Source organism: Morchella sextelata (assembly GCF_020137385.1).
Source record: "Morchella sextelata strain SCLS chromosome Unknown scls_3, whole genome shotgun sequence".
NCBI classification, from domain to species: Eukaryota; Fungi; Ascomycota; class Pezizomycetes; order Pezizales; family Morchellaceae; genus Morchella; species Morchella sextelata.
The window spans coordinates 365,997-386,166 of record NW_025408618.1 but is presented as its reverse complement, the minus strand read 5'-3'; the positions used below and the strand labels follow the sequence as shown (position 1 = coordinate 386,166).

Below are 20,170 nucleotides of genomic sequence, written 5' to 3'. Positions count from 1 at the left end.
GAGGAGGAGGAGGGGAGGACAAATGGGGAGAAGAAGGTGTGGGTAGGTACCTGGTATGTATGTGTGGTCGAGATATGTGGGATATGTTATGTAGAGGCTCTTGCAGGCACCCAGACCGACAGCCAGAGGTAACTCGAACAGTGCAGTAGCAATAATACGGTTTTCCGATCTGATCTCGCTCGAGATCTTGGAATCCTCGGAATCCAGGCAAACCTCCGGGCTCACACACACGAAATGGATCTACCCGGTAAGTATGAGGTATGTATGAGGTACCCTGTGCTTATACACACGCACGCACTCGTATTATTTCAACAAGAAAGGGCGGAGAAGATGGAGATGACGGAGATGAGGGCTGTGAAGGTAAGGAAAAGAAAAGAAGAAAACACGGCCACCCAAGAGATGGGAGAGTTGTGATATTCCAAATAATCTAGTTGCGGGCTCGACAAAACAAATGAGGGCGGCAGCGGGCACCAGGCGGGCAAGCAAGCTATCTTACCAGTAGTAGTGAAGCAGTAGCTGAAAGAAGGAGCTAATGGATGATAGCTGGCTGGTGCTTGGGTGCTTCTGACTGCTGCTGCTGTTACTTGCTAATGCTGTTGACGAAAGCGAGTGACGAAAGCAGAGGGAATATTATATGTCTAAAGACCCGAAAAGATGGACGCATCGAGCAAGGAGTGCAACAGGAGGCAGAAACAGTCCGCAGACTACTCTACTTATGACCATCTCCGTTAAGTTCTCTCTCTCTGGCAGACAAATAAAGAGACGCCCGCTGCGTGGTCGTGGTACGCAGCTAACTAACACTCCAAGAGGTTGACTGGCCCGAAAACCATTGCACCCCCCCCCCCCCCCCCCCAGCCTCTCTTCCCAGCAGTACCCATTGCGGATGTGGAGAGAAAGGGAGAGCCAGTGTTCATTTGCTCATCAACCAAGCCGCCAGAATGGTACCTACCCCTACCTCCGCCGCACCCAAGAAGTAGATCTTTCTTTTTCTTTTCCCTCCCTTGATCCTCTGCGGAAGGAACGAACGAGGTGTGTGTTGCTGAAAATACACAGGTATTAACTGGCAAGGATTCAAATACTTTAGATCTGGCAAATCCAACCCAGAAACCTTAACCTGCAGCGCATCGCATTGTGCTGCACCTTGCGGAAGAGTTTTCCCTGCCGTACCCAGGCTCGGCGCAGCCGCTTGTTTCCGGCCACGATATCATAAAGATGAGAGGTACAGTAGGTACAGAGATTACTCTAGATACTGTATGGTAGGTACCTACATAGGGCAGGTAAGTAAGTGCTCTAAAGCTACAGTATAATGCATGTTGTATGTATAATAGGTAGGTTACATGTGGGTATTTAGGTTGTTAGAGTAGGTACGGTACATGAAGTAGAGTACCATCCAGATACTCTAGAGTACCCGCATCTCTACTGCCTACATCTGCTACATCTGTCTAGAGTACCACTCCAGGCAGTATTAAGGCAGTAGGACGTAGGACGTACAGTAGGTAGGTAGGACGTATCATGTACTGTACAGCAAGCAGTAGGTACGTTCGCTGAGGAGGCTGCCTGCTCGCGCGCGTCCCTGTTGCTTTCGATATGTTGTGGTCCCACAGACCGCATGGTTGGGGACGGCCAGATGCATCCTGCCTGGTCGCCGAACGGAATGAATGGGGCCAGATGATGTGCGTCTATTTCTGTCAGGTTAGGCAATGATTGACGATGTGCGACAGTACAATGCTCTCGGCTGACAAGATGGGTTGCAAGGGTTGCCCTTTAGTCTTACTTAGCTAGCGCCCGAAAGCTTCTTCGCTCATTCCAGTCACCCTTTCGGAATCGGTCTACGTACCTATTGTGATCTGGACACTTGAGATATCTGTATACACGATACCATTATTGTAATATTGTACATAATCATCATCATCATCATCATCCCCATCGTCATCATCGTTCTTGATTCCCTTCCCAACCTACATCCTATCCTTTCCAACTACCTACATACATACATTACAGCTACACCGTACAGCCCCCCCCCCCCCAATTCATCCATACATCCATACATCCACCCCCCTCCCATCCCATAAAAACCCCCATGCACCCGATATTGAAAGTGGACAGAATTACCCCAGCGATCGAGTAGTGTTCTTGGCCTACCCAACAGTACTCGTCCGATATCCGGTTCTCGGATTCACCCTATTAAAAATTTCCCTATGTTTAGGGCAGGCTGAGGACGCTCTGACCTTTTTCCGAGACATGAAAATTTTCAATATGGGCAATGAGCATGGGGTAGGCAGTGCTCGAGCTGAGTTTCGCGGTTCTCTGAAAGTCTGTTTCGCTAATGGTTGCTTCAAGCGGGGGTTGCAACGCAAAAGGGAATGTCTCAGTTTCCTCAAAGCGGTCGGACCCTAGGTGGGAATGCAGGAACATGCAGGGGTCTGCAGAAGCTTTTTGGTCAGTGTCACGAGGCCACTAGACACCTCAACTCCAATCAATAACTTGAACTAATCGGTTCTCAAGATCAGCGTTCTACTGGCAGGGTCCCCAGGAATTGATACCGCCCAAGTAAAAATGAGTCTGAGCGAAAAAAAAGTGTTGGTGGGGATACGACATGATGCCAAAGAAAAGAGCTCTGTTGTCATGATCGCTATCCTTTTTTCGCTTCATGATAGATGATGCGGCTTATCTTGCAAGGGACCGGGTACACATACTTGCGGAAACCACCGCTACCGCGATTTCAGTCACGGCTACTGCTGTAGCTGAGACTGCCCAGAACCCCGCAACACAGGATGACGGGTGGGATGAGTGGTGATATGTAGGAAGTATCTGCCAAGGCTGCCAGGCACAACAACCTATCAACCTGTAAATCCTTCGAGACCACATCCTGTTTACCGACCCTACCGCCGAACCGTTGGTAAGATTTGTTTGCATTTACCGTTCCGTCCCTCTACCATCCCAGTTGCCCCACCACTTCTCTCCCGTTCATTGATATATCAACCGGTTGATCAAAAGTCATATGACCTTCAGAGATATAACAAGTTATCGTTCTTGAGGATATTATGGTGCATTTTTTTTCCCACTGTCTTGATATATCCCTCATGAGTATTGGCCTGTTATTTCGTTTTTTTTATTATATGCGGACGATGATCATCTTATTTCGGAGACAATTCCTGGAGAATATTCCTAGATCGAATTTGAGTGCCTTTTTCCTTTATATTTTCTTTTAACGCCTTTTCTTTCCTTCTTTCTCTCTTTCGAGAAGCGGCTCGAGTGTGGGGGGGTGTGATGTTCTAGCACATTTGCACCCTCTTCGGAACGAACCGCAGAGGAAACACGCCCGAACCGTAGAACGGGTTACAGGCTAGAGTCGTTCGTTTATCTTACTGCCCTACGGATAGTATAGCACAGAAACGTGTTTTCTGTGGCGGTTGATGTTGCGGCGTTCGGACTGACTCGGACGGGCACCGAAAGCACGATTGCACGAGAACGTCGGTGGCCTAACGTATCGGGGATCCAAACTCGGGACGAAACCCTGAACAGACACCGACCTTGAAGATCATCACTCCACGAATTCGGCGTTCATTGGTTGTGACCCGGAAATTGCGCTTGAGTCAAAAATAAAAAGTAAAATTGTTTGACGGAGTGCCACCAAATGTAGTCGAACGGGCCGCAAAGTCGGGAAAACGAATGACACCGGGTGACGGTCTGATCGACATTGCGCCACTACGCAGATGTCCCTAGTAAGCGAGGCGCTCTAATTTGACATGTCTCCCATGACCCAACCTGTCCAGCCTGTCACCTGGCAGCACTCTGAGAGTTGGGTGTGACAATGCTGTGAGTGGACGAACATTCAGTGGGATGGAGCCATTCGCCCTAAACCAAGACAAATACCCAGAATCAACACAACAACTCTAATAGCACCCAGAGCTTTGCTTCCTAAATTGGCAGTGGTTCACGATATTTTTACACGCAATCTATCGAGATCTCATTGGGAGATGCTCATCGATTAGCGGGATCTGATCCCTGTTGTTCATCCAGATCGTGAATGATTGATTGCCAGTCGTACCGGGAAGGAAGGGGCTTAGAGTTAGGGGGGGATGGTGGGGACGGACGATTCACAGTAAACATACCCTAGCTTCAAACATGGACGATACAAACTGCCTACATACATACATACTCTAGAAAGCCGAATGTGGCATTACAGGCTCACACGAACCATCAGTCATATTTCCGGCAAATTTAATCTCTGTCCCATCTGTACGCAATCAACTCTAAATATATGTATTCGCTATCGGCCCCCCAAGAATATATATATAAAAAAAAGGATACCTTTCCCGGCCAAGACGGAGAGAAACCTACTTGCAATTGCTTCAATTGAAACTCCCCCGGGTCTTGCTTTTTGCTCTCTCTCCCTTTTCGGTTCAATCGGCAGGCTTACAGAAAGAACGATCATGGAACGCCTGACTCCTGGCTGGTCGCTCGGTGCTAAGCACCTCCGGGGAAAATATCCCGCTATCTGAATTCTGGACTGCACTTCGTGGTTTACCAGGGTTAAGGCAAGAAAGAAAAATTGTCCTTCCAAACTATCCATGCATGGTGATCAAGGAGGGAAACCCGCGGTAGGCCCGCCTGTTACCGGATGGACGATACCCATTCCTTCTTAGTTGTTCGCTTGATCCCTTTTACTTATACGTACCCAGGTCCCCACCTCAATATGCACTCAAGCAATTGCTGGCCTCGACTGGTCCAGGCTGGAAAAAAGAGTTACTAGATACTAGATACGTGTTTTACTGAGAGGCTGCAAGGCAATGACTACTGTACAGCCCTTGCCATAGCGGTGCTTTAGCTACTGTCTATGTTGTGAACGTGGAAGGCAAAATCCCCACGAGCTACAATTACCAGGACAGAAGATACCACGTCCTGCAGATTAGGTATCTAGTATCACTGTTGTCCACGATGTATGTATGTATCTACCTATTGTGGTTGATGGAGACGCTGCACAGTGTGATGCGTGACTCAGGCTTTTTTTGTTCCTTGGCAAGTGAGTGTGCGTGTCTTCGGTTTCCAAGTTGGATCCGGAGATCTCTGGCCTCGTCTCTCCTCATGTTAAGACCTGCGGGACGGTTCTTTTCTGGCTGGTCTGCATGTCAGCTCATCGTGGGCACTGAGGTGGCGAGCCCATCAGTCTGCTTTGCATGCTCTCGTGCATTTGATCATGTCGATATCCATCATCACTATCATCACGCTTACGTTCTCTTACGCAACAGGACAGTACCCAGGAGCATTCACACCCCAAAAATCTAAGGTTATGCTGGAGTTGTGTGAGTTGAAGATCCGGGAGTTATTATCCTAGATCCATAAGGTCTCTCGCCAATCGACCCTTACACTTAGCGGATAATAAACGAGCTGTGATATAGGTTGATGAGTGGCTCGGAAACAAGGTTTACGGTTTGCCTACATTAGTGGAGTTTTTCAAATGTGAGATATGCTTGCCGCCTGCTGCAGCTCCTATCTCAGCGTCTAAAGGGGTTTCTTCCCACATATTGTTGAGGGAGCGCAAACATGAATATCATCTCGCAACTACACAAGGCTTTTAGAGATGATTGGTGATCGTTGATTCTGTGATCCTGCATTTTGAATGGCTGAAACTCAAGGAGAAGTAGCGGAATTTAGATCATACCGGGCCAGGATCATACTTGCAATCGAAGGGATACAGAAAGTGGTCATTTGATAACAGACATGTCAATAGCTAACTAGAAGGCGGGAGGCCAGAAGAAAAAGCAAGTGTAAAGGAGAGACAAAGCAGTTATGGAAAAACTCAGTCTCATGGGAACGACCCTTGAGACTTCAGAAATACCCCGTTAATTTACCGGGACAGAGCCGAGAATCATGCCTAATAGGTTACAGGCTAGATGCCAGCGCGAAACAAAAACATAATCTGGCTTTTATTGCCTCAAACAGGGACAGAAAACTTCAATCGGAGAATTGAAATCTCCTGCAGCCATCCCGCTTCTGAAAAGAAAGGAAAGGAAAAAAAAAAAAAGTGACGCTGAGTGATATCTTATGATGCACGTTCCCGCTCGAACCCATACCCCAAGACACTACCATCTCTCCCTCCCACTAGTCCTCCATTACTTTCCCTTCTCCTCTCCATGATTCCTCAACTGAATTAAGTTTCCGAAAAGCTTTGCGGGTTATTGTCGCTCTTCATCATGAATTCATGTTGCATGCGCTTCTGATCCTCCTGGGTATAACTCTTCTGCCTTTGATGAAAGTACTTCTTTTGTAGCCCCTCAACATCGCTATCTGATACCTTCACTCCTGCCTGGCCGCTGCCCGACGCTGGACTTCCAGCGAGGGGATTATTTCCGAGGTTGGAAAATTGAGCACTGTCCTGTGCGTAATTGTACGAAGAGCGACGAGGAATCACCGGTGCCGTTTGAGGCTTCCCTTGATGGGTGGGATCACTAGCGTTCTCACCCTCTGCAGCGGAGTCCGAGGATTTGATGATTGATTGTGAGCTCTGAGTAGATGGGGGTTCCCAAGAGTAATGGGCTTTGTCGTAAGTGGGGTGAGGGGCGGTAGATTGAGACATGTCTCGACTTCTTTTTTCAGAGAGCTTCTCGTGAGATAGAGTTAAAGAATTGGTCGCTGACGATTGTTTGTGGCGGAGAGGATGTGAACTACGATGAATTGACCTTTGACAGGATGTTGTGAATCGGATGCTTTTGTCGACAGACGAGAATGAGGTGGAGGTGGTGGCGAGGAAATGCGGGGAAACAATTCTGGGAGCTCGATGGAGGTGGGAAGTGTGAGCTGAGATCGGCAATATCCCTGCACGATGCCGTCTGTCATACAGGAATCGGAGTGATGAAAACAACAAATACGAAGGTCATATTATAATACGTTTGGATCGCATATTCTCCTCGTGTAAGTGAATATAATTCAGTTTTTGACTTGTTAGATCAAAGTAGTGATCAATCCAAACCTGCCTCAACCGATGCCCTTTCTTTGTCTAAAACCATTCACAATATATCACTCGGACCAGCCCCGCCTTTCTCGGCTCATTTATCTTACCCGGCTCCGCATTCAAAACCGGACCCGTTGAGAATTATCTATGGCTTTATCGGTTCAATTATCAAAATAAGCCTCTTTGATGAGGTGTTTTATGGAGGTTTTTCCGGTTGAAATGCTTCGACTGTTGTGTCGAGCTTTATCTGCTTTTCGTTTCCCGATATACCCAATTACAGACAGAATAGAGTGCAATATGGAAATAACCGCACTATTAGTGTTATGAGAACAATGTGCAAGAATGGTCATGCGTTTGTCGTAGAACCTTCTTGCAATTTCTTCCACCCTTTGAGATGTGCCGGAGGTTAGAGCCAGACGATATCGCTTTGCCATGTTTTTACCATGCTAATCAGGTTGTTGCGAAAGGTTGTGGATTCGATCGCCCCGAAATTGACCGGTCCCACTCCGAGAAGGAATTCCGGCGTGGCCACTCATTGGCGGGTAAAATAGGTATCGCAATTGCATTGGAAGCGACAGTTGGGATTACCTGTTTCCAGAGCCCGACTCTTGGGAATTTGGAAGCAAATTGAAAAGGTCTATCTGCGTATTCCGAGGTCTAGAATCCGAGAAGCGAAAGAAAGATTGGGCTGTGAATTCAGCTCCTCCACCACCACCATCGTGGTGGTGTTTCCGTAGGGTACGTCATTTATAGTCGTTCCAAATACGCCCATGCTGTGTAACACAGCCGCCTTCTTCCGCCGCGGCGAATTTTTGTCCATCCGATTTTATTCATATGATATCGAGGATAGGGGGGCAAAGTGACAGGTCGGACGCGCGCGCAGAAAAAGGAAAGAAAAAGGGAACCTACGAATAAGTGTGCTGCTTAACATAGGAGTACATAAGCCCCGAGTGGAGGAATATATGTGTGGTGGAACGAGTCAACGGCCAGTAAGTACCGCCATGGATCTCCTCAAATGTCGATTTCTCAAAGGCTTAGGGGAAACCCTGAAGATGTGCGCCGGAGGCAAACCGTATTTACCCAAGGGTCCATCTTCAATTAGTTTTCTTTACTGGTCGCTGTATCGGACCGTAAAAGTACCAGTTTTTTTTGTTGAGGATGAGACATTCTTTGCAAGCTGTAACTACCAATACTATTAGACGAACACCTCAACAACACAACTCTCAATGGGCTATCCGCAATCGGGAGAGAATAAGCATATGAAGACATCTAGGGTCCACAAAATCAAATCTGGAGGCTGGTTGTTACGTTGTTTCACCTGTCTGGCGATGGTGGAAGTCACAGAGTCACATTCGCTCCACAATGCTATTTTTAGACTCAGCTCCACCGATTTACTTTTATGCGCTGTTTTACATACTCTCTACTTGGACTAATAAGAGGGATACGCATAATAGACCGCTTCTATTCCCCTCCGCTGAGTTCGACGCTTCCTTCATTTGGTAGTTGCATACAAGGCTCGAAGAGCATCTACTTGGATATATTCCAGGGACTTTGTGAGCCCCAGAACCATGTATATGGTACAGAAGCTTTAAAGTTCTTACGTGAAACATTAATAAGGAGGATTGCCCTCATTATAATATGTAGTGTTTACTATAATTGATGAAGTTTTGGTATATGTTGGGTTGAGGATCTGGGTGTCCGTTCTATGGTTTCTGTCGATGAGTGATGGATTATGATGGAATGAGCCTGAGACCGAAAGGTATATGTAAGCAGCACTAATTATATTGCTCCGTAATGTTAGACCTATAAATTTCAGAGCAATGATTGGACACTTCTATTTGATATTCCCAGTATTAATGTCCTTATCACTAATTCCATAAAGCTAACTCGTGAGAGAGTGGATTTCTGGGTCATAACATGTACCTGCATAAAGTAGGAACCCTACTGAGAACCAGCGAATTACTTTGGAATAACTTAAATAATAGGGACCCGACATACACACACGGATAAATACACGGATAAACCGATGGTTTGATAGGTCCCGAGTATCTTAGGAGAGGGAGGAGAGTAAACCTTTTTTCCTTCACTTCATGGCATATCACTCACTTATCCGTATCTTAGGCAAGTGTGCTAATGCAATTGGAAGTTGGGTAAACACATGATATATATATAGTCTCGTGCCCATCAGATGCTACACAACAACCATCAAAGTGCAGGTCTGAGTAGAAAACCTACATGACCATTGTAGGTTTTGGATCATGTTTTCTACCCCACGCGCACATGGTTGCTCTCTGTACACTACCTCCTCTCACGCTTTCGTTCAGAAAATACCCATTCAGTACATCTTCTATTGAAACAAGACGAGTTGAGATAATGGGTTCCGTTTTCCTCGGGGTCCACCAAGGTACTACCCCCACGAGTGCCAAAGATGCCTGTCCCAGAGTCTTTGGTTACCAGCAAGAACTAGTAATAGCCTGCAGGTTGGATCAGCTGAGGGCATGAGGGTATGAGATTGATGTGAAGCCGCTCAGAAAGGGATGAAGGAGGAATCTGTGGGTGAATACCGTCTAATACTGTACCGGCATAGGTAGAAGTTGGCCGGCATTAATGTTGCCCGTATACCGTGTACCTTATAAAATCCTTGGCAAATAACCCTTTAGAGGAGAAAGGCTCTTGGCACAAAGCGGCCGAGGGTCAATGATAGATACTGCGGCCATGAAGTCTGTTGCAACACAACATAAAGCTACATTATCAATAAGTAAACTGGAACATATGAATATCGCTATAAAGGTAGGATTCAGTGATAATTACAAATCTTCGGTCTGTTTTACCCCCTGAGAACTAGTTAATGGTCTGCGTATGATTTATTGGTCCTAAAATGTAATTGGCGGGCCTATTATCTAAAATATTACACGTAGTATACAACGGGCCATGAACGTCTCTTGTATAACCTAGATTGACGATATGGTGTCGATCCGGTAAAACGTCTGATGTAGACTCAACTAACGAGCGGTTCCCGTAAACCCCTTTTCTTAATTTATTGCTACAAGTGATCAACTTTCGTTGACCATTAGTGATCCATAATGATGGGAAAGTCCAACTGTTGATGAATGACCGGATAAATACAGAGCACGTGACGATAACCAAATCGATCGAATCCGCTGCTTAGTCAGGCTCCGAATCAGGTCTGGTGGGTCAGTTTGGATGGGTCAACGACCGGCGGAGCACTTTTTCGATTTAATACTCTCATCCGTATTTTTGTGACACCTGAAGAATATCCTCTAAAGGCAGCCTCCAGTAGGAAACCAGTCCGTTTTCACTCGATGATATATGTCGCACTGCATCAATTGCCGGACCAAACTGTCGGGCCCAGCTAAAATGTCTGCGCCGCGCGGGATGGGCTCTGGCATTTATTCTGCTTTGAGTGTGAGGCCTGTATGTACCCAGCCTTCTCACTCCCCGCCTCTATCCTGGCTGCCGGATCCTCGGCAGTGGCAGTGTTTTTTTACTGGAGGTACATGTACTTAGCCAATCTTCATGCCTGTATAGTTGGTATGTAGAGTACATACATATGTACAGCCGCGTTCGAAAAGTTTTGGCACCTCCGGGCTAAACTCACGAGGCAGTCCTTTCTACTTTGCAATTCTCATATTCGAGACCGTTATCAGAGAGAGCTGCAATGTCTCTATTGCGGTCATACCTGTCAATAAGTTGAGTATGCATGAGTGCCATGGTTGTTGGTGGGCTACAATTCATGAACGACTCAATATAGTAGGGTGCCAGTACTTTTCGAATGCGGCTGTACATACATACGGGAGTTGTTTCGTTTTTTATTTTTATTTTTCTGTTGGACCTTATTACGTATGTCATTGATTGAATCCACTTAGAGTTGTGCTTGTGAAATTGTTGTTGGTTGGATGACCGCTTGTAAAACTGAAGTCGCATTTTAGCCACTATGCATGCATGTAGTTGGCCATCCATCCTACCATGGAATCCCCATGTTCAATGGGTTCGATTATATGTTTCTCATTTTCTTTTTCAGCCCATGCATGAATCAGTTCTCATCTTAATCTTGCCTTCTGTATCTGCCCGGAATCATTAAGACTTTAGATGCGGCGGCGGCGGTAGTCTTGGCAACCTGAAGCTTACCTTGCCGATGCAGTCAAATGTCGAGACGCAAGAAACCACTTAACGCTATCAACAAGTAGACGAAAATTAATAAAAAAAATCGTTTTTACGTACCGCTAACGCGAGATAAAATTCCCTGGCTATCGGGATCGGGAGTTGTATTTTTTTATTTTTTTATTTATTGCACCTTTCAAGTCCTGCTTGGCTGTGGCCTTGTGATTTAGGCACCAGGATTTCTAGCAAATCATTGGTCGTGGATCTCGACCGCCCCCAACATACTGGTCCCGATGGAATTGCAATTCCTACCTCATAAACTAGTAGCGCCAAATTTCCGATTCCCCGTCCCGTGATCATTCTGGGTTTACCCCACTCTCCATTATGTTCTTCGGCGCGGCCCCTCTTTGTAAGCGTTTATGTACTTACTTGCCGACTGCAATAGGTACGGGACGGTAGAGATATCTAGAGTAGGGATACTGATAGTGAGATATTGTGCCTTTGAAGGAGTAAACTGGACATGTGTTCTTCCTGATGACGTCAGCACAGCTTACCAGAGATGCGCAGGCGACGAACCGCGTTCTCTGCAAGACTAAACAAAGTTTGAATTCTTGGATAGGTGTTTGGATGAAACCTCATGAAGGGTGGAGGGGAAGAGGGGGTGGAGAGTGAGACGCTGTGATGCGCTTGGCATCCTATATTATGCGTAGGAGTAGAAGTGCAAGAAGCCTAAACCTTGTTCGGCCCAATTTAATGTATCTGTGAGGATCCGTCTTCCCGGTTTCGGGATGCAGTATCCCTTAGGTCTGCCTTTGGAAATCATGTTTGTGATATTATGGCGGTTATGCGCATACACACTTTCACAAGTTCAGATAAGTGGTGTTTCAATGTTGCAAGCGAGCCACCAAGCTAGTGGATCGCACGAGCATGTTTTCTGATTCTGAGATACGACTTTATCCCTAAGAGGGGCAGGTCATGGGGTCTTATGACAGTGAATATATCAACAAGTCAATATTTGTGCCAGTATTGGAATCTGCTTAGTTCCGTCGATGAAGCATTCGTTTGTGATGAAGAGTGCAAGTCATGTAGGATCACTCGGTGGCATTTGAGATTAGAGTTGGAGGTACCTTATGAATTCTCAGGAAATGGTGAGATGTTCAAATACCGGGCGTTTGTATCACAGAACTTTGTAGGCGCACTTTTCCATAAAATTAATCCCAAAGGTCTAGGCCTAGGGATGTTGACCGACATGCATGCACAGCATGAGGATTTTGAATCACCGGTTTATCGTCGACCCGAAGCTATAAGATGTTTGGTTAGGGTTTCAAGTTGCGTGTTTATCGTCTCATATGAGCAGTACATGTAGTCGCCAAACGCATGCACTTACTAAGAAATGACCACTCTTAAGCATGTGTACGATATTTTTGGTAAAACTATAGTGAAATGACATCATAGATTATCACTCGAGGAATGTAGTCTATTGTCGCTATCGGGTTGCAAACACGTTGTTAGTGAGAAAGTCTTTTCCCAGCAGTACATTGTAGACCACGATACATGAATCAACTACATGTACGTAGCTCCACATGTACCCCTCTCCACATGTACCCCTCTCCACATGTACCCCTGGTCATTTTTGCCCTCACTAGATCACCACAGAGCCCCTTTTCCTGTCTTCCCTCCCTAATTTCCTTGCATACCTCTCTTTCCATTATAGCCTTGAATGCCATTAGGCTCGGGTCCATCTTCTATTGGCTTGTGCTATGGGATGCTATAATCTTCGGCACATACAAGTATGCAATCAAAACTATCATGACTACATCAACGCGCGGTCTTTGCCGTTTGAGTTTTGCTGTTGTTGGTATCGATCGATACGCCTGTATCCATCTCAATGGTACCCTTCCCCCATACTAATACGAATTTTTACTACCGATGATACTTTACAGGTCATCATAACTGGTAGTCTTCACTCTCAACTTTAGCTCTCATAGAATTACTACTCACAGCACGTTGTAGACAGGGAAGGCCCTGCAAATGCTAACAATTGTAGTACGAGCCTACGAGGATCATCTACCTCACTCAGACAGGTAATTCTCACTTTTTAAAACATACAAAGTTAATAGGTTGTATATATGTTGACATCTTGCAGGATTTAAGTTACGGCGGGGTTGGCAGACCTATGTGAGTCATGTGAGATCACTCGTCAGTCCAGGACTATTAGTCCTAGACTCGAGACCAGCCTCTCCCATGGAGAAGAGGGATAATATAGTATTATCAAGAGCTCTAAGAACTCGATATCTTATCGGCGGTGGTAGTTCATGAATTTAATTCACATTTTTAAAAGATGAAAAATTGGAAGAGTAACCATAGTGCTTTTACTATGTGCTGGTATTCAGGATTTCGAGTTCTATGACTATGGTGGTATCGATCTTGCTTGCTTGAACAATTTAGTCGATATCTAAGATCTTTGACGCATCCGCCTTGAGTTTATACACACTTGAGGTCCGTCTTTATGCCTCTATCTCGATGAATCATTCTTTACTCGCATCGTTGTTAGAATTATCTGATAGAAGGTCTAGGCATAGTGTAGAAACTACGCTACGTTGATAAGCGAGGGTAAGAGCAGTTTGACTCTGCTCAGTACGGAAAATTATTATTGGCCTCAAAAATTCATTTTGACCATGTCAATTTTGTTCAGGATATAAATTACATGGAGACCTCAAGCACCGTGCAGCTCTCTCTTACACTTCCTTCCCCATCTACTTATTCCGTGAATCAGAACAAATGCACCCTGATGAAACGCCATACCGATGAACAACGCGCCTAACATAAAGATCATAGCGACAACAATTCCAATACAAATTACGGAAAACCATTTCGAGAAGATTTCGAATAAACGTGGCGAAGTCCGCGAGGCGGAATAATCTTGCGTAGCTGCTAGAATAACCTGCATGGCAGATAGAATTACACTGACTGTTCCAAAAATGAAGAGGAATGGTCCCATAAAGCGGCCGAAATAAGTTCTATATTGGCCATGAACCTCATGGTAACCTGGCTGGAGGCGGAATATCTTGATGAAGAAGTTTATCCTGCTGAGTTGAAGTTCGCCGTACTGGAATCGAGGGGACATCATTTCATCCGGTAGCCCTTTATAACGCTTCAAAAGCGTGAAAAGTTTATCCGGTTCATTGATCGCCCCTTTTGGCAGTAGCTTTTTTTCGACGGCGATATCCATGTCGGATGGACTTTGAATCAAGCATGTATATGAATGAAGGAACCCGCCAACAGCTAATTTTAGGCTTGGGTCACTATCCACATACTTTTCTCGGAACTTATCGTCAAGAAGATACGAAGGCAACGGCTTAATAAAAATTCTGTTTTTGTGCCAGAGTAGATGCAACCCCATCTTTTCTGTTATTACAATCTCCCGTTGACGGACAATTTGATGATGAAGGGGCGAGATATTGGAGCTTGGCGTTTGGAAGAGCAATAGCCATGGGGAGATTTCGTTTAAATCTTGAGTAAGAAGTTGAGCGCTGAGGAATTTTGGAATCTCGGTTTCCCCAACCAAAGGATATTCCGGTACGTATACAGGGACAGGAGTACTTGGGCCGGTAACTTTTGGATCGAGGGTTGGTGGTTGAATATCGATATCGTTCTTAGCCATGACTGAACAGAAGTAAGGGGATGTCCAAACTCGATTCATTGTGTGCGTGTGCTGACAGTGGTCGTAAAAACGTAGGGTCGCTGAGTGATACCTTGTGGATTGAAGTCGATGAGCATTTTATAATTTAGGAACGGCAAGAAGACAGTGAAACCACTCGCATCTACATATTATATAGATTCTTGGAGGTTGATTAAATGTTTGGATATGTGTAAGGTAGTTTCGGCGTAGCAATTTCCCGCCGTGCCCCAGGGGTCAGTGGCTTGAAGATAAACACATACTTCTCTATGTATATATCCAATGCGTTCGCCCAATGAAATAGAGGCGATTATGAACAATTTGCTAATATACTGTAGTTGCAAGCCTTCAATTCGCTGAACCTAGACCTCCAGAGCCAGGGTACGATCGCTGATCAGGCTGGGCTTTCTTCTACCGTGGCATGTACTACCACAATTCTCATCTCTATATCAGTAAGGAGCTGAGAATTCGCCAGAGTCTACAAGGCTTCCATGTTGCATGGTGAGGCGCCGTCAGAAAGTGCATATCGCCTGATCAGTAAGCGAATTAATTCGGGTTATGTATGTACCAGAAACCCCGCAAACTCTTTTGACAGCAGGTATGTACATATGTACTTACTCTCATGAATGGTTGCTGTCAGTGAGAGCAGTGCCAGTACCATTACCAGTGATGATGATAATGATAATCTGACATCTGCTTAAATTAGGCGAGTGCTTCGGGGGGCCCAGCCGAGTCGGGGCAATGTCTTGCTCCGCTTAAGCAGAGGAACAAGACCCCGATCGTGGCAGTGGAAGTGCAATAGTGCTATTTATACTAGCGTGTTTACTTTTGAAACCTGTGGGGGAAGAGGCGGGTTAAGGGTACTTTTCCCCCACTGGGGTTCTGTTCAGGTGAGGCTGTTGGTGTCCCATGGATTGTACAGCTGTGTACATGCATTCGGTTTGTGTTGTCTTCACTTGGTACTTCTTGTGTGTACACAGTATAGATATGTCTCCACATGCTAATCGATATCCAATATCTCGCATCAGTTAGTTACCGCTCAGACTGCCTGTGGGGGGAACTTCCGTTTGAATACATACATCATTCTGCCTGTCCGGACACGCCCTCGACTCTAACCTTTCCGCATTACATACATGTATGTATTGTCATGAAACGACTATAACTCCACAGCCACAAAAGATATAGAAGAGATGGTTAAATGATTAGAAAGCTGAAGATTGATAGAACATAGCTCCTAGCTATTAATCCCGATTACCGACTTGTAAATTAGTATTTTGGGTAATCTCTGCTGATTGCTATGCGAACTTTTGTCAACCCACAATACCGTTCATTCTCGAATAATCCACTATCCCCGTATTTGTATGTGGTAAGTCCGGACCAAGGCGAACCGGCGCACCAAACCTCGTGCAGATACACACTTTTTCTCGCCCGGAATTAAGATTTAACGAAGCGGAGATAGTGGATTTGTCGAGAATTAACGGTATGTAATGTTCGCCCCCAAATATTAGCACTTTCAGGGACTGTTGTCGTTAAAAGAAACTTTAGGCACCCAATCCGGGTGTTTTGGACGTATAGCCAAGGTCGAGCACCCTCTGTTGGAAGGGAAGGTCCACGGACATAGATGGGTGTCTGTCCAACGTCTATGATTCGAACGCCTCTAGCTATTTCCCAACTATGAGACATTGAAAAATAGTTCTAACAGCTGCGCTGAAAACCATAATAGGATTACGCTGCATATGGGGAGAGAGGGGGGGGGGGGGGGGGGGGGCGATTGAACGAACGAATAGGAATTCGCGAAAGAATACAGCTTAGCATCTTTTTTCACCTTATTCGACTTCACCCCGCGGAGGTTTGTAGCTGATACTGCTGGTATATATGATATTCCGACTGTAGGGCCTCTCGTATTGTGGTACGGCTGTCTAGCTGGCTAGACATGGCGCTGTGTCTCTTTTCACTTCTCTTCCCCCCCCCCCCCCCCCCCCCCCTCTCTCCGGATCCGTGCAAGAGCCTGCGCTGCTGCTACCTACGCTGGCTCTACTCTCGAGAGGATAATGGATGGTCCAGGTGTGCGCGTTGGTATTGGCTCATACATGTATACTCACTCGAGCCACTAGCCCGTCTAGGACCGGTCGTGGCGGAGGGTTTGAGGTTTCTAGACAGAGGGGCTCGGGGTCCGGGGCCTGGGGTCCGAAAACCTACAGGCGTGTAGTACCTACATCCTATCGCTGCGCTCTCTCGAGACAGTTTTTTTTGGTAGGTCCTACAAAGAAACTGGATTAATTCGGGCCCTAGCTATGGCTCCGATCCGGGGGGGTCGAGGGCTTGATTGACTTCTGTCTCCCAGTATCTGGGAGGGGCCGGGACAAAGAGTGGATAGATGTATTGTAGTCCAGGCCCCCGCGTACCGGGACTGACGGCGAGTGAAGCTAGTCCATGTCTTCCCCCGCAGGAGGAAGCGTGCATGCGGCGCCACTTTCAAACCGCACGCACACACGGAACCTCGGGCCCAGCTACATACATCCCGCCGCCCTCCCACCTCCCACCTCCCGGGGCCATTTACCACCCTCACTCACCTCCTACCACTAAAGACCGGAGACGGCGATTCCAGAAATCTTTGTAAGTGACGGAGTAGATGGTGCGGGCGCGGGGATTGAGGGATGGGCCACGCGCGGATTCGCAGCCCGCCAGTCACGCACGCTATTCGGGATCGACCATGTAGCGTAACAGGGCAGACAAGACAGCCCCTCTTCCTCTTCCTGTCCAGATCAGATCAGGGGCCACGCTGCTTCTTCACCAACTGGTATACCCCCCAAAACGTCTCTGCGCTAAACAGCCCCCGCTGTACGTAGAACCGCAACCCTCTGTGAGTGAGCGAGCGAGTAAGTAATACCCCACAGTACAGTGTGTGTCACGCCCGGCATTCTAGCGTAGACGGCTGTTCGCGCGTGCTTATGAGCACTCTGCCGACACTAGGGCTACCATGGTATCTGGTTAGGAGCCGCCGTCTGGCGAGATGGCGCTGCTGCTATCTGGTTATTACCAGTCTGGTTTTGTGGTGTGTTTTTCGTCTGGGACGTACCCGGGGGAGGAGATGATATAACCCGCCTGTAAATGCCAGCGAATACATGTCGAGCCCCCGGCCCGTCACGCCATTGGGCCCGCCGCGGGGTTGGGGGGTGGGGGGGTGTTAGACTCAATCAAGAGAATTCGAGGCCGCGGGGGATATATAAAACCACACAGTATCCAAAGCTACACACACGTACCCACAGCCCTAGCTACCAGTCGACCCATATCTCTCCCCGGCCACTGACTGGTGAATGCAAGCAACCCCCCTCGACGCTTTTTAGCACCGAGTGCAGATATAGAGCAGTGTTTTAGTTCCCCCCCTCCCCCCCCGCGGCCCACATTTCTGCTGCAGAAGCCACACTGTTTTTACGCGGCCGAATAAATGGATCAGAGGGATAGCACTGAAGGTCAAAATTCCTAATATCCCCAACCCTAACCCTGCCCCTAACCCACCGATTGATGGCTCATGACGGGCCGAGTGATGGTGTGTGAAGGGTGCTATGGAGCGTTGGGATTGGACGGAAACGAGGGTGTTTCACAAACGGGTGGGGAGAAAGTGAAAAGAGAGGTTTTTGTATATTTACAATCGCGGGTTATTGTGTTATTTATATATATATATATATATATATATATATCTAGAGATCGTGGTGTATGTAAAAAAGGGGGGGAAAGTAAGAGAGGGAAAGGAGATAAAAAAAAAAATATACACATAATTTTGAATTTTTGAGTTTACAAACCCGCACCCTCTACTCGCGCCTGGCATACTTTACATCTTCTACTTTTTTTTTTTTCCGGGGAACAATCCCTTCCCCCTCTCCCCTCCCCCCTCTCCCCACCCACACAACCTCTAATCCTTCCTAGGCGCCCTCCTCCGCGGCGCATCCTCCTCCGCAATCTCCCTCTCCCTCTCCGTCGGCGGATCACTAATCGACCTCGCCCTCGCATCGCCTCGATGCGCACTCTGCAGCACAGGCGTCTCCGCCACCGACGAGCTCGGCTCCGCGAGGCTCGGCGCCGTCTTTGCTTCCGTCACCTCTGCCGGTGGTGCCTCGCTGCGGGACGCGGGCGCACTCCCGGTGGACGCTGGCGCGGTGCCGGTGTGGGCGGGGGCTTTCCCGGTGGTGGCGGCGGAGCCGGAGGAGGAGGTGGTGGCGGAGAGGGTGGGGGAGCGGTCGGTGCCGGTTTCGGAGGACTTGGCGGCGAGGGGGGTGTTGGCGGGGGAGGTGGCGGGGTCTAGCTCGTCGTCGTCCTCGTCGTCGTCGTCGCCGTCGAGTTCGGAGCCGTAGACTTCTGGGTACTGTGTTTACCACTCACTCAGCTCCTGCACGCACCTCTATGAAAGGCCAGCGCAAAAAAAAAAAAAAAAAAAAAAAAAAAAACGCAGCGGGAGAGTGGCGCAAAAGGGAAGGGGGGGGGGGGGGGAAGAGCGCAAAACAAACCTTCTGAAAGCACGCCTGCATGTCCTTAAACTTGTCTATACAATCCACGCCCTTCGGCTCCTCCGTCGAAAACACAAAGCAGCTGAAGGCGGCCTTAAACTCGTCGCCGCAGGGCCCGTGCGCCATGCCGCCGAGGCACGGGCAGTCCCAGTTGATCTCGCCGGTTTCGGGGTTGAAGGCGCCTTCCTGCGAGGCTTCTTCTTCGAGCTCGTCGGGCGCGCGCGGGTGGGTTGCGAGGGCGGCGGATTCGCCCTCGCCTGTAGCGGTGGAGGAGGTGGTAGAGGAGGTGGCAGAGGTGGAGGTGGGGGGGGTCTTGGAGCGGAGGGGCTTTGTGGGGAGGAGGGAGGCGGGCCGGTCGGTTTCGGCTTCGGTGGGGCCTGCGGGGCGTTCTTCTTCGACTGCCGGTGGGGTTAGCTGCATGCTGTGTGTTGGGGGGCAGAGGGGGCGGGGGAGGGAGGGGGAGGGGAGAGACAGACATTTAGGCTCGTCGGCAAAGACGGCGGAGGTGGTGTACCAGTAGACGATGCCTCCGGCGAGGGCCCATTTCATTGCCGTGCCCTTGAGCGTGCTGCGTTTCTTGGGCGCGGCGGAGGTGCTCAGCAGGCGGCTGGATGCTGTGGGCTTGCGGAGCAGCAGTGCGGTTCTGGAGGAGGCGGTGGTGGAGGAGGAGGAGGAGGAGGAGGAGGAGGCGTGGCGGAGCAGTGAGCGGGCGGCGGCGGGGCGGAACATTTTGTTTTTTCCGCTGGAGGAGGGAGGGAGAGTCAATTGGAATAGGGGGGGGGGGGAGAGGAATTAGTGGTGAGCGGTGTTTCTATATACTGCTCCTCTGTGTTTGTGCTCGGCGATGGCGGCAGAGAGACGAGAGAGAGATGAGAGTTTCCCTTTTTCCTCCAGGCACCAGCAGCAATC

General features: G+C 48.0%; 3 protein-coding genes across 3 annotated transcripts; all 3 read right to left on the bottom strand.

Annotated features, from left to right (window-relative positions):
* Nucleotides 1-6,154: 6,154 nt before the first annotated feature.
* Nucleotides 6,155-6,580, bottom strand: H6S33_008922 (uncharacterized protein; the record flags this gene model as incomplete). The annotated part of the gene is made up of 1 exon (XM_044841119.1): nucleotides 6,155-6,580. The coding sequence occupies one exon, from the start codon at nucleotides 6,578-6,580 to the stop codon at nucleotides 6,155-6,157; it is 426 nt and encodes a 141-aa protein (XP_044697737.1).
* Nucleotides 6,581-13,793: 7,213 nt separating this feature from the next.
* On the bottom strand, nucleotides 13,794-14,741 carry H6S33_008921 (uncharacterized protein; the record flags this gene model as incomplete). Its single annotated transcript, XM_044841108.1, has 1 exon — nucleotides 13,794-14,741. One exon carries the CDS (start codon nucleotides 14,739-14,741, stop codon nucleotides 13,794-13,796), a length of 948 nt encoding a protein of 315 aa, XP_044697736.1.
* Nucleotides 14,742-18,669: 3,928 nt separating this feature from the next.
* On the bottom strand, nucleotides 18,670-19,990 carry H6S33_008920 (uncharacterized protein; the record flags this gene model as incomplete). The annotated part of the gene is made up of 3 exons (XM_044841097.1): nucleotides 18,670-19,119; nucleotides 19,262-19,659; nucleotides 19,738-19,990. The coding sequence occupies 3 exons, from the start codon at nucleotides 19,988-19,990 to the stop codon at nucleotides 18,670-18,672; spliced, it is 1,101 nt and encodes a 366-aa protein (XP_044697735.1).
* Nucleotides 19,991-20,170: the final 180 nt, after the last annotated feature.